The 21,151-nt window shown below is 38.9% G+C and overlaps 1 protein-coding gene across 6 annotated transcripts in view; it reads left to right on the plus strand.

The window, feature by feature from the left end:
* Window positions 1-21,151, plus strand: part of GLIS3 (GLIS family zinc finger 3) — a 493,388-nt gene that overhangs the window by 146,332 nt on the left and 325,905 nt on the right. For 4 of the 6 annotated variants that reach the window (XM_052644745.1, XM_052644746.1, XM_052644749.1 and 1 more), the window contains one exon: window positions 17,694-17,901. The exons of the other annotated variants lie outside the window; for them this stretch is intronic. In XM_052644745.1, coding sequence (XP_052500705.1) covers window positions 17,694-17,901 — 208 coding nt within the window. The remainder of the gene's footprint in view (window positions 1-17,693; window positions 17,902-21,151) is intronic. 6 annotated transcript variants of the gene reach the window in all.

Below are 21,151 nucleotides of genomic sequence, written 5' to 3' on the forward strand. Positions count from 1 at the left end.
TGGCTTATGTTTTTGAATTGTAACCATTTATAAAATTATCTGGTTTCTTGCCCCTACTCATGGTTGATTTTTTCCCTCTTTTTCCACATAGAGAGCTTTGAATTATTTTTATTCATAAGTGAAAAATGTGTTACAGCTTTATTTCCTTTTATTAATAGTTCCTTCTTGCCCTTAACCACATCTCTGACTTTTTGGCATGTAAAGTCCAATGAGCTCATGCTTAATCATGTATAAACAGCCATCTAATTATATGGTTTTGAATTTTCATTTGACCGGCTAAACAAAAATGACACAGAAAAGAGAAACCTGACAACCTTCCTGTCTTTGGATACCTGGCCTTTCTCTCCCTCACTTTCTCTTCATGCATTTAGTAAAATGCACGTTAAAACTTATCAAAAAATCAGTTTGTACTTGCCAAGTTTCTGAGGTAAATTTGTTCTTTTCAAGGCTACGTGTCAAAAAATAAGTCAGTTAAGCTGAATTATTGTCTTTACACATTTCTTTCCGACTCCAGTCTTTTCTCCTCTAGAGGGAGGTGTTACTAGAATTCCTTGTGCTACTGGTGTCCGATGACAGAGCAGCTAGTATTCACGGGACAAGATTTCTCAATCTTCATCTCCTTCCCTTCACTGAAGTACAATAACAAGGATCCCTGTTGCCATATCTTCCCACCCTCCCCAAGATTACTCTGATTGACACATTTTTGAAAGAAGATAATGGGAAAATCTCTCCACACAAAGGTGCTTACTGTGTTTAAAGAGGAAGGAAGATGTTCTCTATTCCCCTCCCCCGCCACACCCGCCCCGCCACCTTTTTTTCTCATTGGCTTGGTTCTAGAATTTGAACATGGAGCAAAGTCTCTTCTGAAATTTATGATGGTTTCACCATAAATAGCTTGCTGTGCTTGAAAGCAGAAGACCAAAGAAAAGATAAATTCCTTTATTATTTTTTTTCTGGATATTTAACAAGATAAGTACCTAAAAGAATAGGTTTTGTTATCTAGTATTTAATGAGAGAGAAGAAAGGGATACCTGTGAAATTTGGTGAAAGTGATTTATTTTCTCATTAATTCTTCAACTTTAAGATATAACTTGGTTTCTCAAAGTACTGTGACTCTGAAGCATGTATATTTTTTAAGTGCTAAAATTTATCTAATTTTATTAACCTACTTTAGTCATGTCTACCTCTTTGTGACCTTATGGACTGTAGCCTGCCAGGCTTCCATGGAATTCTCCAGGCAAGAATATTAGAGTGGTTTGCTATGCCCTCCTCCAGGGGATCTTCCCGACCCAGGGATCAAACCCATGTCTCCTGCATTGCAGGTGGATTCTTTACCCACTGAGCCACCTGGGAAGCCCACTAAGAAGATTTATGTAGAAGCAAATTATATCGACTCTATTTTGAAAATTTAGAGTTAGAATGACCTAAGATGATTGCCTAAATAGTTTTCTTTATTGAAAATATTTTAGCAGTGTCTTTATAATTTTTCTGCTCATTGTAAGTAGCTACTATTACCCAGTGATTCTTAGTTATTTATTGTAATATTTTATTTCAAACTGTAGATTTATATTGAAGTTCATGTTCCTCTAATTGTGCAAGAAGATCATAGTGAGACATCTGTCTTTCTTTGTTATTATTATTATTATTTTTGGTTATGACTGTTTAGAATAAAGAGAAGAACGAATTCTGGCAGTTTATACTTTGATTCATGTGGAGCAATCAAAAGAGGAGGTACTTTGACCACCAAATCAAGACCTTTATTTAATTGACGTTTGGAGAATTGGGGAGAGATTTTATTTCTTTCCTCCCTATTTATATTTAAAGCCATAAAATTTTTTATGTTCCTTATGATTTGTTATTAATTATCATCTAAGAATTTGTAAATTATTTAGGAAATAAGTTTCAATTCAATTAGCATTCAACTTTTTATTCATATTTATTTTCAGCTTTCATATTCAAACTCAGATAAGTAATAATACTACAATAAAGTATTACTTTAGGGAGACTATAAGCACTACTTATTTTTTAATTGAATGAAAAATTCTTTAAAGTCTATAGTGCTCTGCAATTTTCAAATTTGTTGCATGATTTCATATAATCCCATAATTACCTTTTTCCCCTCTATAACTCCTCCCTGCTTCCTGATTCCTGTTGGTAACCACTAGTTCGTTCTTTATGAGTTTGCTTCTTTTTTTTGTTTTGTTCACTGCTGCTGCTGCTAAGTCACTTCAGTCATGTCCAACTCTGCGATCCCATAGCCGGCAGCCCACCAGGCTCCCCCGTCCCTGGGATTCTCCAGGCAAGAACACTGGAGTTGGCTGCCATTCCCTTCTCCAATGCATGAAAGTGAAAAGTGAAAGTGAAGTCACTCAGTCGTGTCCGACTCTTAGCGACCCCATGGACTGCAGCCCACCAGGCTTCTCTGTCCATGGGATTTTCCAGGCAAGAGTACTGAAGTGGGGTGCCATTGCCTTCTCTGGTTTTGTTCACTAGTTCGTTGTATTTTTAGATTTCACATATATGTGATAGCATACAGTATTTGTCTTTCTCTTTTTGACTTACTTCATTTAGCATAATGCTGTCCAAGGTGACCCATGTTGCTGCAAATGGTAAAAACAAATTTTATGGCTGAGTAGTATTCCATTGTCTGCATATGCGTGTATGTGTGTGTATTTGCCATGTCTTCTTTATCCATTCACCTGGTGATAAACACTGAGGTTGCTTCCATACTTTGGTAGCTGTAAATAGGGCTGTTATGAATGTTGGGGTGCATGTATCTTTTCGAGTTAGTGTTTTGTTGCCATTGTGTTGCTGTTTGGATATATACCCAGGAGTGGAATTTCTGGGTCATGGTAGTTCTATTTATGGTAGTTCTATTTTTAACTTTTTGTGGAACCTCCAGGCTGTTTTCCACAGTGACTGCACCAATTTACAGTCCCACCAACAGTGCATGAAGGTTCCCTTTTCTCCACATCCTTGTCAACATTTTTTTTTTAACTTAACAAAGTTGTGATCTTTTCAGGTGAGCTGTAAAGGGACTCATCCATGAATATACATGTATGCATTCTCCCCAAACTTTCCTCCTGTCCAGGCTACCACATAACATTGAGCAGAGTTCCATGTTCCTCACCAACATTTGTTATTTGTGTTCTTTTTGATGGTAGTCATTCTGATAGGTGTGAGGTGGTCTCATTGTGGTGTTAATTTGCATTTCCCTGATGACTTGAGAAGTTGAGCATCTTTTCATGTTGACCATCTGCATTTCCTCTTTGGAAAAATGTCTATTAAATACTTCTGCCCATTTTCTGATCTGGTTGTTTGTTTTTTTGATGTTGGGTTGTATGAGCTGTTTATATATATATAATATTATATATAATATCCCTTATTAGTCATGTCATTTGCAAATATTTTTCTCCCTATTCCATAGGTTGTCTTTTCATTTTGTCAGTGGTTTCCTTTGCTGTGCAAAAGCTTCTGAGTTTAATTCGGTCCCATTTGTTTATTTTTGCTTTTGTTGCCTTTGCTTTAGGAGATGGATCACCAAAAAATTACAAGCAGCACTTTTTAAAAAATTGAATGTATTTATTTTTAATTGAAGGATAATTGCTTTGCAATATTGCATTGGTTTCTACCAAACATCAACACGAATCAGCCATAAGTTTACCCATGTCCCTTCTCACTTGAACATCCCTCCCACTTCCCTCCCCATCCCACCCCTCTAGGTTGTTACCACTCCCCAGTTTGAGTTCCCTGAGTCATACAGCAAATTCCTGTTGGCTATATATTTTACATATGGTAATATTTGTTTCCATGTTACTCTCCATACCTCCCACCCTCTCCTTCTCCCCTACCCTGCACCAGCCATATCCATAAGTCTGTTTTCAGTGTCTGTATCTCCATTGCTCCTCTGCAAATAGGTTCATCAGTACTATCTTTCTGGATCCCATGTATATGCGTTAGTATATGATAAATGTTTTTCTTTTTCTGACTTACTTCACTCTGTATAGTAGACTCTAGGTTCATCTACCTTATTAAGTATAAGTAAGTGTAACCACTCAGTCGTGTCTGGCTCTTTGCGACCCCATGGACTGTAGGCCACCAGGCTCCTCTGTCCATGGGATTCTCCAGGCAAGAATACTGGAGTGGGTTGCCATTTCCTTCTCCAGGGGATCTTCCCAACCCAGGGATTGAACCTGGGTCTTCCACATCACAGGCAGATGCTTTACCCTCTGAGCGAGCCACCAGGGAAGCTAAAATGTGTTCTTTTTTATGGCTGAGTAATATTCCATTGTACATTTGTACCACAGCTTCTTTATCCATTCATCTGTCCATGGACATCTAGGTTGCTTCCATGTCCTGGCTATTGTAAATAGAACTGCTGCAATGAACTTTGAGTTATATGTGTCTTTTTCAGTTTGGTTTGTTCAGAGCATATGGCTAGTAGTGGGGTTACAGGGTCATATGATGGTTTTATTTCTAGTTTTTTTTAGGAATCTCCATAGTGGCTCTATCAATTTGCATTCCCACCAACGGTGCAAGAGGGTTCCCTTTTCCTTCACATCCTCTCCAGCATTTATTGTTTGTAGATTTTTTGATGATGGCCATTCTGACCTGTGTGAGGTGAAATCTTATTGTAGTTTTGATTTGCATTTCTCTAACAATGAACTCTGGGAGTTGGTGATGGACAGCGAGGCCTGGTGTGCTGCAATTCATGGGGTTGCAAAGAGTCAGACACGACTGAGCGACTGAACTGAACTGAACTGAACAATGAGTGGTGTTAAGCATCATTTCATGTGTTTATTAGCCATCTGTATATTTTATTTGATCTGTTTAGGTCTTTGCCCATTTTTTGATTGGGTTGTTTGTTTTTCTGGTATTGACTTGTATGAGCTCAAACATCACTTTTAATCTAGATTTTTTTCCATACTGGCATCAATCTGTGTTATGATTGCTTTTTTGTATTGATGAGAAAGAATTTGGATTGAATATGATGTTCTTTTCCTTTGACCTAATTTCATTATTATTGTTCAGTTATTGTTGATATAGTGTCTGAATCTAACATCTGTAAGGTGTAGAGATAAAAGTCACAATTACATTAATATTAACTCATATTCCAAATATATTTACAAAGATGCTTGGATTACTCTAGTTCTAAGTTCAAAAATGCCATTAAAGAAAGGACACACTGGGAACTTACACTATGTAGGCCTTAGTCAGATTATCTGTGTTGAGACTTGTGAGGTTAGAATTTTAAAAAATATTTTGGTAGTTAATGTTACATAATTTTACACAATGACAAGTTTCAAGTTGCTTGAGCCAAAGGGTAGATATTTCAGCCTTCCAATCTCTCTAATTTTAATTGAATCTATAGTGGATGTGACTTACTCTACCAACTCTCACATAATTGAAAGAGTTCTTTAAATTGTTTCCTTTAAATGAAAACAAATCAGACTCCAAAACCCTGACATTTAATATCAGTCATTGTTGGTTGAAGTACCCAATGTCTTGCCAGAGAGACAAGATCCCAGGGTCTTTGTATAGAGCAGAATATACCAAGAGCTTTTCTGATTTTTGGTCCAGGTTACTACTGAGGTAGGTGCCTGCTTAACCAAGCCCACATGGTCTCTGGAAGTCTGCTGCTTGCCAAGCAATGTGCTTGGCACAGAAACCTTTGCCAGAGCTGGGAGCCCATAGACCTAGAGCCTAGGCTTTGTACATTTGCCATTGCAACCATTCTCTCCACCCCCATTGCCTTCACTGAGAGCTGCCTCACTACTCAGGGTTCTTCCTAACTTTGGGCAGTCTCTCCTCTGGCTTTCTCTTCAGAGGTACTCAGAGCACCTGGGTAATCTCAGTGGATTTAGGCTTCCCCACAGGACTAGAAGAAATAATGAAATCAAGCAGTGTCTACTTTTGACCTTTTTATATTTTTTCCTGAGACAAAGGAGCACAAAATACAAGTAGCAGCTCAACAAATTTTCTTGCATGTACCTAGGCTGTTGAATGGACGTTGGAGCACAAGTTGAGAACCTACAGCCTAGAAGCAAAAGATATCTTGTTCATAAGACAGTTGAATAATGATATGTGACTTCTGGATGCAGGAAGCCAAGTATTTTCTGGTTCTTAGAAATATGGGTGACAATTTTTAGTATAAGAGAATGTGATCTCCATAACTGCCTCCCATTTCTTTGGGTCATATGATTCTGGGCATCCCATTTGAACTTGTAAGCCTATGTAGAATGTATGACAAAAATTTATGATACAGTATATGTTTCTTTGGACAGTTCTGAGGAGTTACTATGCTGTTAGCCCAGTAGCTTTTAATGATGACCGTATGACTTTTAGATGCTAAGAAGAAATCCTGGTTAAGAAGAACTGAATGGGATTTTCCCTTAGAACCAGCTCTTAGATCCTAAAAAACAAGTTCTGGTGATTTCATTGACTGTCTTAGACTACTCTCCCTTCATGTCAAGATGTGTTTGTGTGTATGTATAGAGAATAAGGGGAGATGCAGCAAACTAATATTTACAGCTCTTCAGGGACTTAAGAGATGAGGATATATCAACAATCGTACTCAGGGATGTCTTTCTTTCTTCTACTTCACAGCTCACTTTTAAGAGGGAACTTCTCACTTTGTGACCTTGAAGTATATTTTTGTTAAGAGTGACATTATTTATTCATTCATCCATTTGCTGAGCACCTACTATCTGATAGGATATCCCAGTCATTGTTCCATACAGTGAGAGGTTTTGATAGTGGGCAGCTTTGCCAGTTCTCTTCCAAGCACATTTTTGTCACTTCACTTTGGTAAACCTCCTCTTCATACTTCCTCTCCCCTCAGGCCATTAAAAGGCTCAGGTCAAGTTTCGCCTCCTCCACCAATCTTCCTCCAGTTAACAGCTCTTTTTCTTATCTAATCTATTTCTTTGCTTGGCACATGGCAGCTCAGTTTAAGACTGGATGTTTCCTCCTGTCAGAATGGTGGTGGTGGTTTAGTTGCTAAGTCGTGTCCTACTCTTGCGACCACATGGACTGTAGCCCGCCAGGCTCCTCTGTCCATGGGATTTTCCAGGCAAGAATACTGGAGTGGATTGCCATTTCCTTCTCCAGGGGATCTTCCCAACCCAGGAATCGAACCCAGGTCTCCTGCATCTGTAGGCAGATTCTTTACCAACTGAGCTCTGAGGGAAGCCCCATGGCTATCATCAAGAAGAGCACATATAGGGCTTCCCTGGCAGCTCAGATGGTAAAAAACAAACAAACAAACAAAAAACCACACATATAACAAATGTTCTGAGGATATGTAGAAAAGCACACACTCCTACACTGTTCGGGGAATGTAAACTGGTGCAGCCACGGTGGAAAAAAAACAGCATGGAGGTTCCTTCAGTTCAGTCGCTCAGTCGTGTCCGACTCTTTGCAACCCCATGAATCGCAGCACGCCAGGCCTCCCTGTCCATCACCAACTCCCGGAGTTCACCCAAGCTCATGTGCATACAGTCGGTGATGCCATCCAGCCATCTCATCCTCTGTCATCCCCTTCTCCTCCTGCCCCCAGTCCCTCCCAGCATCAAAGTCTTTTCCAATGAGTCAACTCTTCGCATTAGGTGGCCAAAGTATTGGAGTTTCAGCTTTAACATCAGTCCTTCCAATGAACACCCAGGACTTGTCTCCTTTAGGATGGACTAGTTGGATCTCCTTGCAGTCCAAGGGACTTGCAAGAGTCTTCTCCAACACCACAGTTCAAAAGCATCAGTTCTTCGGTGCTCAGCTTTCTTCACAGTCCAACTCTCAGATCCAAACATGACTACTGGAAAAACAAAAAACTAAAAATAGAACTACTATGTACGTGCTAAGTTGCTTCAGTCATGTCTGACTCTTTGTGACCCTATAAACTATAGCCTTCTAGGCTCCTCTGTCCTTGGGATTCTCCAGGCAAGAATACTGGCATAAAGAACAGACTTTTGGATTCAGTGGGAGAAGGAGATGGTGGAATGATTTGAGAGAATAGTATTGAAACATGTATATTACCATATGTAAAATCAAGTTTGATGCATGAAGCAGGGCACCCGAAGCTGGTGCTCTGGGACAACCTAGAGGGATAGGGTGGGAAGGGAGGTGGGAGAGGGGCTCAGGATGAAGGGTATACATGTATACCTATGGCTGATTCATGTTGATGTATGACAGAAACCATCACAATTTTGTAATTATCCTCCAATTAAAATAAATACTTTTTTTAAAAAAAGAATACTGAAGTTGATTTCCATGCCCTCCTCCAGGTGACCTTCCCCACTCAGGATATGACTCAGAAATTCCACTCTTGGGTATATATCCAAAATACACTAATTCGAAAAGATACATTCACCCCAACGTTCATAGCAGCAGTATTTACAACTGTCAAGGTATGGAAGCAACCTAAGTGTCTATCATCAGGTGAATGGATAAAGAAGATATGAGATACACACACACACACACAAACATGTACACACACACACACACACACACACACAATGGAATACTACTCAGCAATAAAAAAGAATAATATTTTGCATTTGCAGCAATGTGAATGACTTGGAGGGCATTATGCTAACTGAAATAAGTCAGAAGGAGAAAGACAAATATTGTACGATATCACTTATATGTAGAATCTGAAAGTAAAACAAACTAGTGAGTAAAACAAAAAAGAAGCAGACTCATAGATGAAGAAGACAAACCAGTGATTACCAGTGGGAAGAGAGAAGAGGGGAGGGGCAATATAGGGATGGGGGGAAAAGGTTATTATGGGATTAGATAAAATCCCATGTGTGAAACTTTTTGAAAATTGTAAAGCACTGTAGATTTTAAAGGATCTTTCATTCAATTAAAAAAAAAATTAGGTGTTTCTTAATCATTTCATGTGTTGATTAAAACTCTTTCTTACGGGTCAGAGGCTCTTTGGGGGACAACCTAATGGCCTAGGCCTCTATTAGTATAACATAGTACTAAGCCCACAGGTACTGCTTAAAAAATGTGATCTGTTCATGGTTTTGGGGAAACTGAGGCAGTTTTCACATTAAAGTATGCTTCATTCCTCTTTTTTCTCATATTTTCTTATATTCATGGAAGTCCTCTTTTTACAGAGCAAGTGTAATTTCACCTTGAATTCATATATCTTTATAGATTAATCACGTGTAAGCCTTGATGTAAGTCTACTAGATTTTATAGTAAGCAACAATTGTTTAACTTATCTGTATGTCTGGACTCCCTAGAGTATATACTATAGCACAGAGCAGGAGCACAGATAAATGAATACCTCATCAGTGAGCAACGAATTTATGCCAGTACTGGTATTTCAGCTTTTCAGAGTAATGGTTTGCTTATTTAACAAATGTATCTGCTCTTGTCCCATGGGATTGTTAGAAAATTGGTCCAGGGAAAAGCAGTAAAATGTGCTTACATTTCCTCTTTGGTTTTCTAGGCTAATTGTTGGTGAACTTTATTTAACACTCTTGCTTCACTAAGAGTCTCTATGGAGCAAAGCAGCTTTCAGTTAACTTGGCAAATCATTACAAGAGAGAACAGAAAGGTCAGCATAAGCACTCTGTACTAATTAGTTGATAATTGATGTACAATAGCTGACTGATGGGACTTTAGAATATAAAGTTTGGGAATGCTGTTTAATATATCTGTACATCTTTATGAGGTGGTTTGGAGCTGTGTGTTCTTAATAACATCTTATCAGGAGTGCCCTGTGGTGGGGAATAAGAAGACTCCATGTCCAGGAATCCAGGGCACTGGGTGGCACAGAAAGGAATATGATATTTTTTAATCTCTCAGAGTATAAATACGATTCCATTTAATACAGGGATAAAATGAAATGAGTAATGTTGGTGATTCCATACTTGGTGCCCAACATTCCTTAATACTAAGGTTAGAAGAGTGTTAGTGTGAAAGTTATATTCTTTGTGGGATAAACTTGGTAGATTCAAGCCGAACTCCAGGGGGCAAAGTGGTGGGACATTGCCACAATTCATGGGGATCTTAATTAATCTGGATTAGGACTTAATCTCTTTATTATCTGGTATTGAGTAATTAATTTCAAACTAGAGTTACAAAAATGGGCTTTATATGACCTCTTCCTTTTAATTTTTAAAATTTATTTATTTTTTAATTGATGGATAATTGTTTTACCATGTTATGTTGGTTTCTGCCATACAACAATGGGAATCAGCCATAATTATGTATATCGCCTCCCTCCTGGCTCCCATCCCACCCCTCTAGGTCATCACAGAGCACCAGGCTGGGCTTCCTGTGTTATACAGCAGCTTCCCACTAGCTGGCTATTTTACAGATGACAGTTTAAATTTGATCTCCTAAATCTTTATCAACCAATTACAATATATAATCTGCAATCTTACTCTTAACTTGCTTCCCTAACCATTGCTTTCTTATGCTGTCACTTACCACCATGTGGGCTTCTCCTCATTGCTTGTCCAGCTTCTCTTTAATGTACTCTTCCATCCTTTATCCTCATCTCCACCAGATTAATCGTGGCTGAACTTGGCTTCTAGTGAGATGCACCACTATCTGTAGCACAGGGTTCCAGGTGCATGTCAGCAGGCCAAATATAGCGCAGCATCTGGCTTAGATGGTTTGAAGTGAAGCCTATGAATTTGTATTTTTGGAAAACTTCCCTGGTGACACTAATGTGCAGTCAGGTTTCGTGCCATTCAGTCCAGTTCAGTTCAGTCGCTCAGTCATGTCTGACTCTTTGCGACCCCATGAATTGCAGCATGTCAGGCCTCCCTGTCCATCACCAACTCCCGGAGTTCACTCAAACTCATGTCCATTGAGTCGGTAATGCCATCCAGCCATCTCGTCCTCTGGCATCCCCTTCTCCTCCTGCCCCCAATCTCTCCCAGCATCAGAGCCTTTTCCAATGAGTCAACTCTTCGCATGAGGTGGCCAAAGTATTGGAGTTTCAGCCTCAGCATCATTCCTTCCAATGAACACCCAGGACTGATCTCCTTCAGAATGGACTGGTTGGATCTCCTTGCAGTCCAAGGGACTCTCAAGAGTCTTCTCCAACACCACGGTTCAAAAGCATCAATTCTTCAGCACTCAGCTTTCTTCACAGTCCAACTCTCACATGCATACATGATCACTGGAAAAACCATAGCCTTGACTAGACGGACCTTTGTTGGCAAAGTGATATCTCTGCTTTTTAATATGCTATCTAGGTTGGTCAAACCTTTCCTTCTAAGGAGTAAGCGTCTTTTAATTTCACGGCTGCAATCACCATCTGCAGTGATTTTGGAGCCCTCAAAAATAAAGTCTGACACTGTTTCCCCATCTGTTTCCCGTGAAATGATGCCATTGGTGAATATATAATGTCCAGTTGTTAATTCAGGCCCACCAACCTGACTCAACAAGTCCTCTATTTTCTCCCTTTTTTTCTGGTGAGATCCCCTTCTTGCAGGCAACTCAGATTTCTCATTTCCTTAATACATGCCATGCCTCCTCCCTGCTGTTTCCATGTCTGCACCTTACTAGCTCCTCATTCATGTGCTCATTTGTCTTTCAGTTTTAGCTAATTGTTTTCTAAAGAGTGTGCTTTAGTATGCTAGTCTTGGGTGAGTCATAGGGGAAAAAAGCACATTTTATAAAGGCTCTGAGAAGACCTGTAATAAAGAGGTATGGTTAATTAGAGTTTCCCAAAGTTTTGTGACTGTGGATTTGTCCATGACCTCACGTAATTTGTTATCGTTGAAAACCCTTGGACTTCCTAAAAGACATGCTTTTTTGGTTAAGATTGTTCTTCAGTGAATTATCTGGTACATAGAGACTTCCCCCTTTTCTGAACTCCTGTCTCTATAGTTCAGTTTCATGCTTTATTCTTACAGTAAAGTATCATTATCTGGTTGTTCCTAGGTGAGTACGTCTTATCTCTGCGGAGTTATTAGCACCATGGAGGCAGGATGCTCTGCTCAGTAGTCCTTCCCTGTCATAAGTTTGGTGCAGTTTTGACTGTTTGTAACATACACTAAATTTAAATGTTTTGTTCCTGAATAAGGAAGCTAGCAATTTCATTCTGATTCTCATCTTTTGGTGTTCTTAGCGATTTACCCTTGCTTTACTAATATTTCAGAGTAACAGATTACTACAACTTCATGAACACATGTGAGTATGTACATGTGTTCATGAAAGTTGTCACTACTATATCTCTGCAGTAAAACATTACAAATTTGATAAAACACTGTATAATAAGCCTAGTATGTTTAGTATGCAAGAATTTATCTCTAGTTCCCTGGAGGAGTATGAATGAAAGCTGGGGAGAGTCTAAGAGTAAGATAAGGCGGGAGTGAGGAAAGGCCTGAAGTGTGCAGTCCATCACAGGGAGGATGTGTCAAGTGGAAGGTCTTGGGTTGGGAGGTATCAGCATGCAGTCCTTAGTCATTCAAGAGAAGAGGTGCTAGAAATAACAGAAAGGTACCATAAATGAGTTCTTTAATAAAATATAACTAACATTTATAATGCATAAGTCCCAGGCCCTATATATATTACATATATTGGATCATTTAATCCTCAAAACAACTCACTGGGGTAAGTAATAGTAGTATTAACTCCATTTAGAGCTCAGAATACTGAGGCACAGAAAGCTTGAGTAACTTGTCCAAGGTCACACGGCCATTCAGTGGTGGAGCTAGGGTACAGATCCATGCTTTTAATTATTGTGCTGTTTGCTGTTACCTCTCTCTTCTTTTCTTTCTCTGATTTTCTACTTTTCCAACACCCTACAGCTCCCTAGCATCCACTGATTTACCATTCCGTTCTTGAAGATCCACTTCTGCAAAGTATTTCTTTGAAATTCATTATCCTGGGTTGGAAAACAATTGCTCTAAAGGTTATTATTGGATAATTAGTAATATTTGAATATAAATGGTGTATTATATACTAGTACTATATCATTGCTAAATGTCTTAATTTGATGATTGTGTTATGGTTACATATTTTGGGGTGAAGGGCATAATAATTGAAACAATAATAGGCTTATATATAGTAAGAGATGGATTGATGGTTAGACAGACCAACCGATGGAATTTATCAATTGATAAATTAGAGGATTCATGCACTGTTCTTAGAACTATTCTGTAGATTTGAAATGTTTTACAATGAAAGATTGGGAAGAAAACCCTGATCCTTAAATATGGTAAAGTTATTATAATATATACGAACCCTTTCAATCCTCATAAAGCCCTATGTATTAGGTACTATTACTTTCCTCAGGACCTTACAGGATCCTGAAGCACAGAGACTTCTAAGTACCTTGCTCAGTGTCACACAGTCAGTGGATGGGTGAGACAGACTGAAATCTTGGTATGCTTTATTTCTGTTTCCAAAACACTCTGCATATGTGTCGGGTTGAACCATAAAGAAATTGGTCTTATTTGATCATGTTTGACCTGTAAAGAAAGACATATGACCCAACCTAGGAGCAGGGCTCTCTTTTATAGAACGGCTGTTTTGGTGTTCCTCTTCATCGGCCGCTCTTGGAATCTTGATGGGACTCTTGCTGGGACTCTTGTCTGTCTTGCTCACCATTGTCTCCAGGGACTGCCCAGCTCATGGCTGGCATTTGATTAGTCAGTTGAATGAACAATAAAAACCACAAAAAGAACTGATTACTTTTCCCACCTCTCATATATATGTGTCATTTATGTTCCCCCAATATCTGTGTCCTTTTTAGAGGAACCAGTAAATAAACATAGATCGTTCTGAAAGATGCAGCCTCAGCAGGGATAATTGCAACACAGTCAGCTATTTGACTTCAAGAGAACTCTTTTAACTAATGAAGATGTTAATTAAAAACACGGCCTTGCTAAGATGACCTCTCAGTTCAGGAAATGCAAAACATTTGTACTTCCCACCAACATGCAGTGATTTTGGTTAGGATGTATGTGGTACTTAGAATGCCATCCACTCTAATTCTTATTTGAGCAGTAAACACGTTTTAAAAAAATGTCTCTAAAAATAAGCAGTATTTAAAAATGAAAACCAGCACACAAGTAGTTGGCACATCTGGTAGTCAGAAAAGTTCTATGGTTTGTTTGCAGGGAATGACAAGCCAAGGAACGTTCAGACTTGGCCAGTTGAAAACTTTTCTTCTATCTGTGATGACACCTGGTTCTAAAAAAAATTGGCTCCAGGCTCAAAGCAGAAAGAACATTGGAAATGGGTAAAGAATTAAATAGTATCATATACTTGTATCTTGTTTTATGCAGGGAATTATAAAGAACTGTTTTCTTCTTACTTCAAGAAAGAATGCAGGGGGAAAAGTGATGACAGGCATGAACAATAATAACAACAGCTGCAACAAAAAATCACAACCAACATCAATTCAGTACCTACTATGTGCTAGGCAATGTGTGGAGTCCTTTGTGTGTATAATTAATACTAGATGCACAACAACCTTGCACTATGAAGTAGTGTTATTTTATTCCCATTTTACAAATGAAAAGAGATAGACATAAACACAAATATTTAAGTAATTGGTCCAAGTCACACAACCATCCTGGGTTTTGGGTTCCCAAGCAGGCTGTCTCCAGAGCCCAAACTCCAATACACTAGACAATTGTGAGCAACTTGGAGGTATTCATTCTGTCCAGAATTATGAAAAATATTGAAGTTAGATGCTTGCGTTGAGCACAGTGGTTCTTGGTCAAAGTGTTACTTGTCTCCATGTGTGAGAGTGATGATGCCATTTTCCAGAACATTCTTAAAGCTGCTCCACAAATATAATCTGTTTCCAAGAAATTTAGTTTCATGGACACTGTATGTAATACCCGTCAGAAGTTGTCACTCCGCTATGGTTAGATACAGCTCAAGTTGACTAGTGAATTCAGGAGGAGGAGGTGTTACTGTGAAAATGACAGAGACACTGGGGAGGGGAGGACTAATGCTTCTTTATTATCATCAGAGAAAAAGTACTATGAATGTGAGAACCCAGGGTATAGGGTTACAAGGGCAGCCTTGACCAGTATAAAATTCTAGCCTAGGAAGATGGATTTATAATCACTACTCCCATAGCTTCATTCTCCATCCACACCTCTCATTAGGCACACTGTGGAGAAACAGCAAAGGACTGACTTAGCTGGAGTCTGTTTGTGAAAAATGACACGGTTTTAAACAAGAAGACCAGGAGGGGTTTAGTGAAAATAATGTCTCAGTATTTAATATCATATATTAAAATCTTTTATTTTCATTCATTCTTAGCTTCATTGACAGACTTTATTGTGTACTGTACAGGCCTTAGGCTAGGTGCTGAAGAAGCAGTGATGTCTCAAGCAAGACCTTTGTCTCTAAAACGCAATCAAGTATAAATGGATGACAGTCATGTAAACATTCCAGTTCCCTGAAGGTGCTGAGGCAGATTTGTTCTAAGACTGTGGGGGAATGAAAAGAAGCATTGATTAGATTTGCCTAGCTGGTAGTGTGTGAAGGGAGTCATAGGGAAGATGATCCTTGAAGAGAGAGGCTGATCACTAGGTAGACAAGTTAGGGTAAGGCTGTACCTAGCAGAGAGAAAAGTGTGAGCAAGAGAAGGGTTAAAATAATTTTTTCATCAGTCTTATTTGTATTTATCTATTCTAAGGTGTGTGTTATTTTCACATCAGAATATCTGTGAAATAGTAATACCATGTACCAGTTTGATGTTTTGACTGATATATGAAATAATGGTATGACTTATATGGCATCTAAGATTTGATGAAATGGTGTATTAATATGCTTTGGCACCAAATAGCATTTCTTGGGTATGCTGTTCCAGCTGCTAATATGTCTTTGTTTTAGAGTAGATATTAATACCTTTTTATTGTGAAGGAAACAGGCATGAAATGAGTGAGTTCCTTAGATAAATACATGACACTGAATTGGACAGAATACCTGACATCTAATATTGCTTTTAGTAGCAGTGGCTGGTAGGGATGGAACCTGGGGATGGAATTCAAGTGTCTTATATACTGGACATTGCCTTTTTCCAAGGTAAAAAGGGAGTTTGAAAAGCAAATTGCTTGTAGCTTGTTGGAATTTAAAAAGATATTAAGCTTATGATCATTGCACAAAAATGTACCCACTCTCTTGGTGTCAAGATGAAAATCTGATGGTAGAGTGTTATATGAACTATGAAACTAGAGAGAGTGTCTATGACTGATGTTTCAAGGCACAAGAAGATGCATCAGATATAAGCAGCAGGGAGAGGGGTAGGTTCTGGTTTGTGTATCTGGAAAAAATTAGGAGACATTTCTGTAGGATCTTGGAAAGTATCCAAGGAAGGAACGAAGCATCCAGCACCTAAACTTAAACACACAGGTGCCTTGAAAATGCACTCTCATAGAATTTGTTTCTGCTCTGTCAGTAAATCCCTGTGTGACTTTGGGCAAGTCAGTTACCACTTGGATTTTAGCTTCCCAGAGGCCTGGACTAGAGAAGGGTTCCTGCTTGCTAAAGATACTGTGACTCTCCTAGCACTTTGGAGATGTGAATTCATTGATGAGAGTGTTGGTGATTATGCTAAGGCCTTGTTTATCCTTAGTTTTGTGGGCTCTTGGAAGAGAATGTTACAAAAGATGGAAAAGTCATTTTTTTTTTGCTATTAATTTTTAAAAAGACAAAATAAAAAATTATATTCTCTAAAGCTAAGTAAGGAAGGTTACTGTGATGCTTTTCTACTACTTTGATCCCAAATATATCAATGAGAAAGATGAGGAATTTGGTGAGAAAACTTTAGAGCCTAATTTGCCAGAAAACCTAGGATCATATTTCTTTTCATTTGCCTGAAATGGAAACTGAGACTTGACCAAGTAGTTTGCAAAAAATGTTTGAAAAAGTATATCCATGTAAAAAGAATGTCTAGAATGATTCAATGACTATTCTTCTTTTTTTTAAATGAGTCATGGCAGTGTTTACCTTTCTCCTCTTCGCTTTTCACTTTTCCGTAACGGCACAGATTCTTGAGGGTTTCTTTCTTTCCTTTTTTTTTTTTCCCTTCTGGTTATGTACCAAATTTTTACTACATTCAAAGATTGTTGCTAATGAATGAAAAATCTATGTCAAATTTGGTTAACATACTACTTTTAAAATGATGTTTTAAGGCTGTCTCATCCTGATTTTTTTAAAAATTGGGTATACATCCAATGACAATATATCAGAGTGAAGAGGAAAAATAAAGATTGGAGAGACACAGCCAGACTATATCCTTTTAAAGAGGCTTTCTGGAAGGCCAGACTTGAATGAAGTGAACCAGTTAAACAAGTTTTTGTCAGTAGTGTCAACTTTCCTTGCTGGGTGATTTAAGATATTAGCTATTTTGGAAAATACATGGTTTGATATAAGTAATCCCATCTACTTACCACCTTAACCCTTTAGGTAAAGAGATGATAAAATATGATTCTTAATATAACTGGATACTTGAAGGAGCAAAATGTAAGCATATTTTGTATGAGTGGTGATTATAGAGGGGTTTCTATTGTAGCATTATGGATTTTTCATTGGAATTAGAGAAAGCTTTTTGGTATCACTAATACTGAAAACAAAGAAAAAAAGATGATCTAAGGACTGTCTTTAAAGATGAGTCCTGATATAAGTGTGCACATATGTGTATTTACTGATTTCTGATGTAAGGGACATGAAAGCTAACCTGATTCATTTGTTTTTAGGGGCTCTTGGCTTTGGGCCTCAGTGCAAGTCCATTGGAAAAGGCAGCTGCAACAATCTAGTGGTCACCAGCAGTCCCATGATGGTTCAGCGACTGGGACCCATTTCACCTCCAGCAAGCCAGGTCTCTACAGCATGCAACCAGATCAGTCCTAGCTTACAGAGGGCAATGAATGCAGCCAACCTGAATATACCTCCTTCAGATACCAGGTCTCAAATTACTTTTTTTTCCCCCTTCTTATGTTATAATCACACCCATGAGTGTTTTCCCTTTTCTTCCTGAACACATGCCCACACAACACACATACAGACACACTCATTCTCTCTCTCACTCAAGCAGCTCTTTTACTTTGAGCTTTGTAGGGGAAGGTGTATAAAAACTGTGTGTACCATAATACCATCTTAATTGGGAAGAATGATTTAGTACTTTCTGTCATAACGTGTGAGTGAAATTAATGCCAGCTTTGAGATTTTGGGGCCTCAGTGACTAAATGCGTGCATGTTAAGTCGCTTCAGTCATGTCCTACTCTGTGCGACCCTATGGACTGTAGCCCGCCAGGCTCCTCTGTCCATGGACTCTCCAGGCAAGAGTACTGGAGTGGGTTGTCATGCCCTCCTCCAGGGGATCTTCCCCACCCAGGGATTGAACCTGCATCTCTTATGTTTCCTGCATTAACAGGTGGGTTCCTTGCCACCAGCACTTCCTGAGAAGCCCCCAGTGACTAAATACCAGTATATTAATATTTTGATTCCTGGTAAAGGTCATATCATGGCCTGGAAAGATAAGATGTTCCACGTACATCTGTCTTAGCTGCTCGTTTTTTCAGTGTTTATGTTGCAGTATCCTAAGGCTGCTTTACAGTCTGTTTTGTCTGTCCATCTACCCATTCACTTGTCTAACCAAGTATTTTAAATATCTATGTTCTGCATAATACAATAGTTGAAGTTTAGAGAGATAGTTGAAAAGTTAAAGATAGAAATTGTGACTTTTCAGACTTTATGATGTATCTGGGAAGACATACTCTCATGTGTGAGTTACATAACATTTCAACACAATGCCTGATTAGGTGCTGAAATAAGTAGGTTCAATAAATGCCATATATCTATCTCATGGGAGATAATTAAATAGGGAAATTATCTCAGGCAGATTTTTATATCTCTCAAGGTTGATATTACAGGCTACATAAAACCAAAATACTCTGCAATGTGCAAGGTCTATTTCTATGTTTGAAATGAATTATTTCATCTTTACAAGTAGTCTTCTTGGAGAAATACAATGCAAAGTTTTTGCCTGCGTCCTAGATCTGCTGTAACTGTGATTTTACAAAGAAATTGGACCTCTGTTCTGTGGACGTCTGTACCCTTCTTGGGGGACTGGAATCTGCTGAGATGCCTTGTGGTTTTGGGTTCTATTTCTTCCTCTTCCTCCCCTTCCTTTTTCTTTTCCTCTTATCGTTCTCCCTCTTGTGTCTCTGCACTGTCCTAGCTGCTATTCAAGACTCTGAAATCACAGTTCCTGGATGATTTTTTATGCCAGTTTTTTTAATGAGATGGGAATGTGTTTTTTTTCACCTGAGATTTTTTTGTGTGTGATGGAAAGCTGCTTCTGTCATTTTCCTGTTGATGATTATGCCTTGAGGGACTCTTCAGACTTGCTGAGTATTGCATGTAAAATTAACTGTACTCATGGGGTAGGTGTCATTGGGAAGTCTTCAGCTTCCTGTCTGTGGCAAGTCCAGCCCATGCCTTGAAGGCAGAGAGTCATAATTAATGGAGAAACTAAAGGTAGGCAGGGCACAGGCTGCTCCAACCATGCATGTATCTAGTGCAGTCCCTTTCATGGGCTGAGCAGGGAAGGGTCATTATCTCAGTGTAGCATATTTGATTCCTTAGCATAAATTTTTATACTTAAAAGACAACATCTTAGAAATCTATTAACATATGTTTTAACTATGTATTCTGTGAGTCCTTCTATGGAAATAATTTTTTTGCAGGATGAGCAAAGAAAGAGGAGTTGGGAAGTAGCTTGGTAAAATATCAGATTCACTTTTAGCAATTTGGAAAGGTTGCATTTGTTTGTGGTACTTAAACTGGTTTGTGTATTCCATAAGAGGAGAGATAGGATAGGAAGCAACAGTTCAACCTGAAGGCATTTTGCTATCTAGAGATAAAGATAGGATGCAGAGAGAATCAGCTTTTCGTTTTATTTATTGGGAGCATGCCTGAGGGTGGGGGGCGTTGGGGGAGGATGAGGAGGAGGAGTTGGGATGGTGAGGAAGTTTAAACTGTTCAATCTGAGTGATGGTTGCCCTATAAAAAACTGTAAAATTTATTACTGTTTTTCCTGATTATCTATGTAATTCTCACTAATTGTAGAAGATGTGGAAACCTGTGGACAAGCAGAAGACAGTATATGATAGTCATCCTGAATCCTATCACTCACAGGCAACCATGGGTGAAATTTTGACATATATCCTTCTTGTTGTTTAGTCACTAAGTCGTGTCCAACTCTTCTTTGACCCCATGGACTGTAGCCCACCAGGCCCCTCTGTCCATGGGATTTTCCAGACAAGAATACTGGAGTGGGTTGCCATTTCTTTCTCTAGGGGATCTTCCTGACCCAGGGATGGAACCTACATTAATGTATATATATGTATATATATAGATATATAGTCATTTTCTTGCGCCCCTTTTTGAGGAATTCCTTGTTGTAAGTATTTCTTTTGAGCCATTTGGCTTGGTCATCACACCTCTTATGGCCCCAGTAGAGTTTCTGAGCTCTTGCTTCACCAGCCACCCTAACCTATTTCACTGATGATTTCTTAAGTTTTTCATATTGCTTTCATTTTGTTTGAGTTATATTTCTTTCACATATTGCTTCAAATTAACCGGTCCCAGGAAATAATATGCTTAGGATTAGATGAACATCCAGAAACGGAGATTTCTCTCAGTATGGTGATAGAACCACTGCTCTTTGTCACTTTCTTTCCCATGGGCCTGATGTGGGTAGCAGCAGGGATTATAGAAAAGAAGTTTTTGGAATCTTTCTCAATGATTCAACACATTGTTTCAGAAAGAAAACAGAAATGTGGGTTCCATTTATAGCTTGTGTGACTTTAAGTCTCTTATACCAGATCTTTTAATCAAGATGAGCATTACGGACCATGTGTTGGGTATGATATGGGGAAAACAATAGAGGATATATCTGATCCAACTAAGTGACTGCTTATCAAATCTGCTGCTTTATTTGTACTTCAGTGGCACCCCACTCCAGTGCTCTTGCCTGGAAAATCCCATGGATGGAGGAGCCTGGTGGGCTGCAGTGCATGGGGTCGCTAAGAGTTGGACACGATTGAGCGACTTCACTTTCACTTTTCACTTTCATGCATTGGAGAAGGAAATGGCAACCCACTCCAGTATTCTTACCTGGAGAATCCCAGGGACGGGAGAGCCTGGTGGG

The sequence above is a fragment of the Budorcas taxicolor genome, chromosome 8 (assembly GCF_023091745.1).
Source record: "Budorcas taxicolor isolate Tak-1 chromosome 8, Takin1.1, whole genome shotgun sequence".
Lineage (NCBI taxonomy): Eukaryota > Metazoa > Chordata > Mammalia > Artiodactyla > Bovidae > Budorcas > Budorcas taxicolor.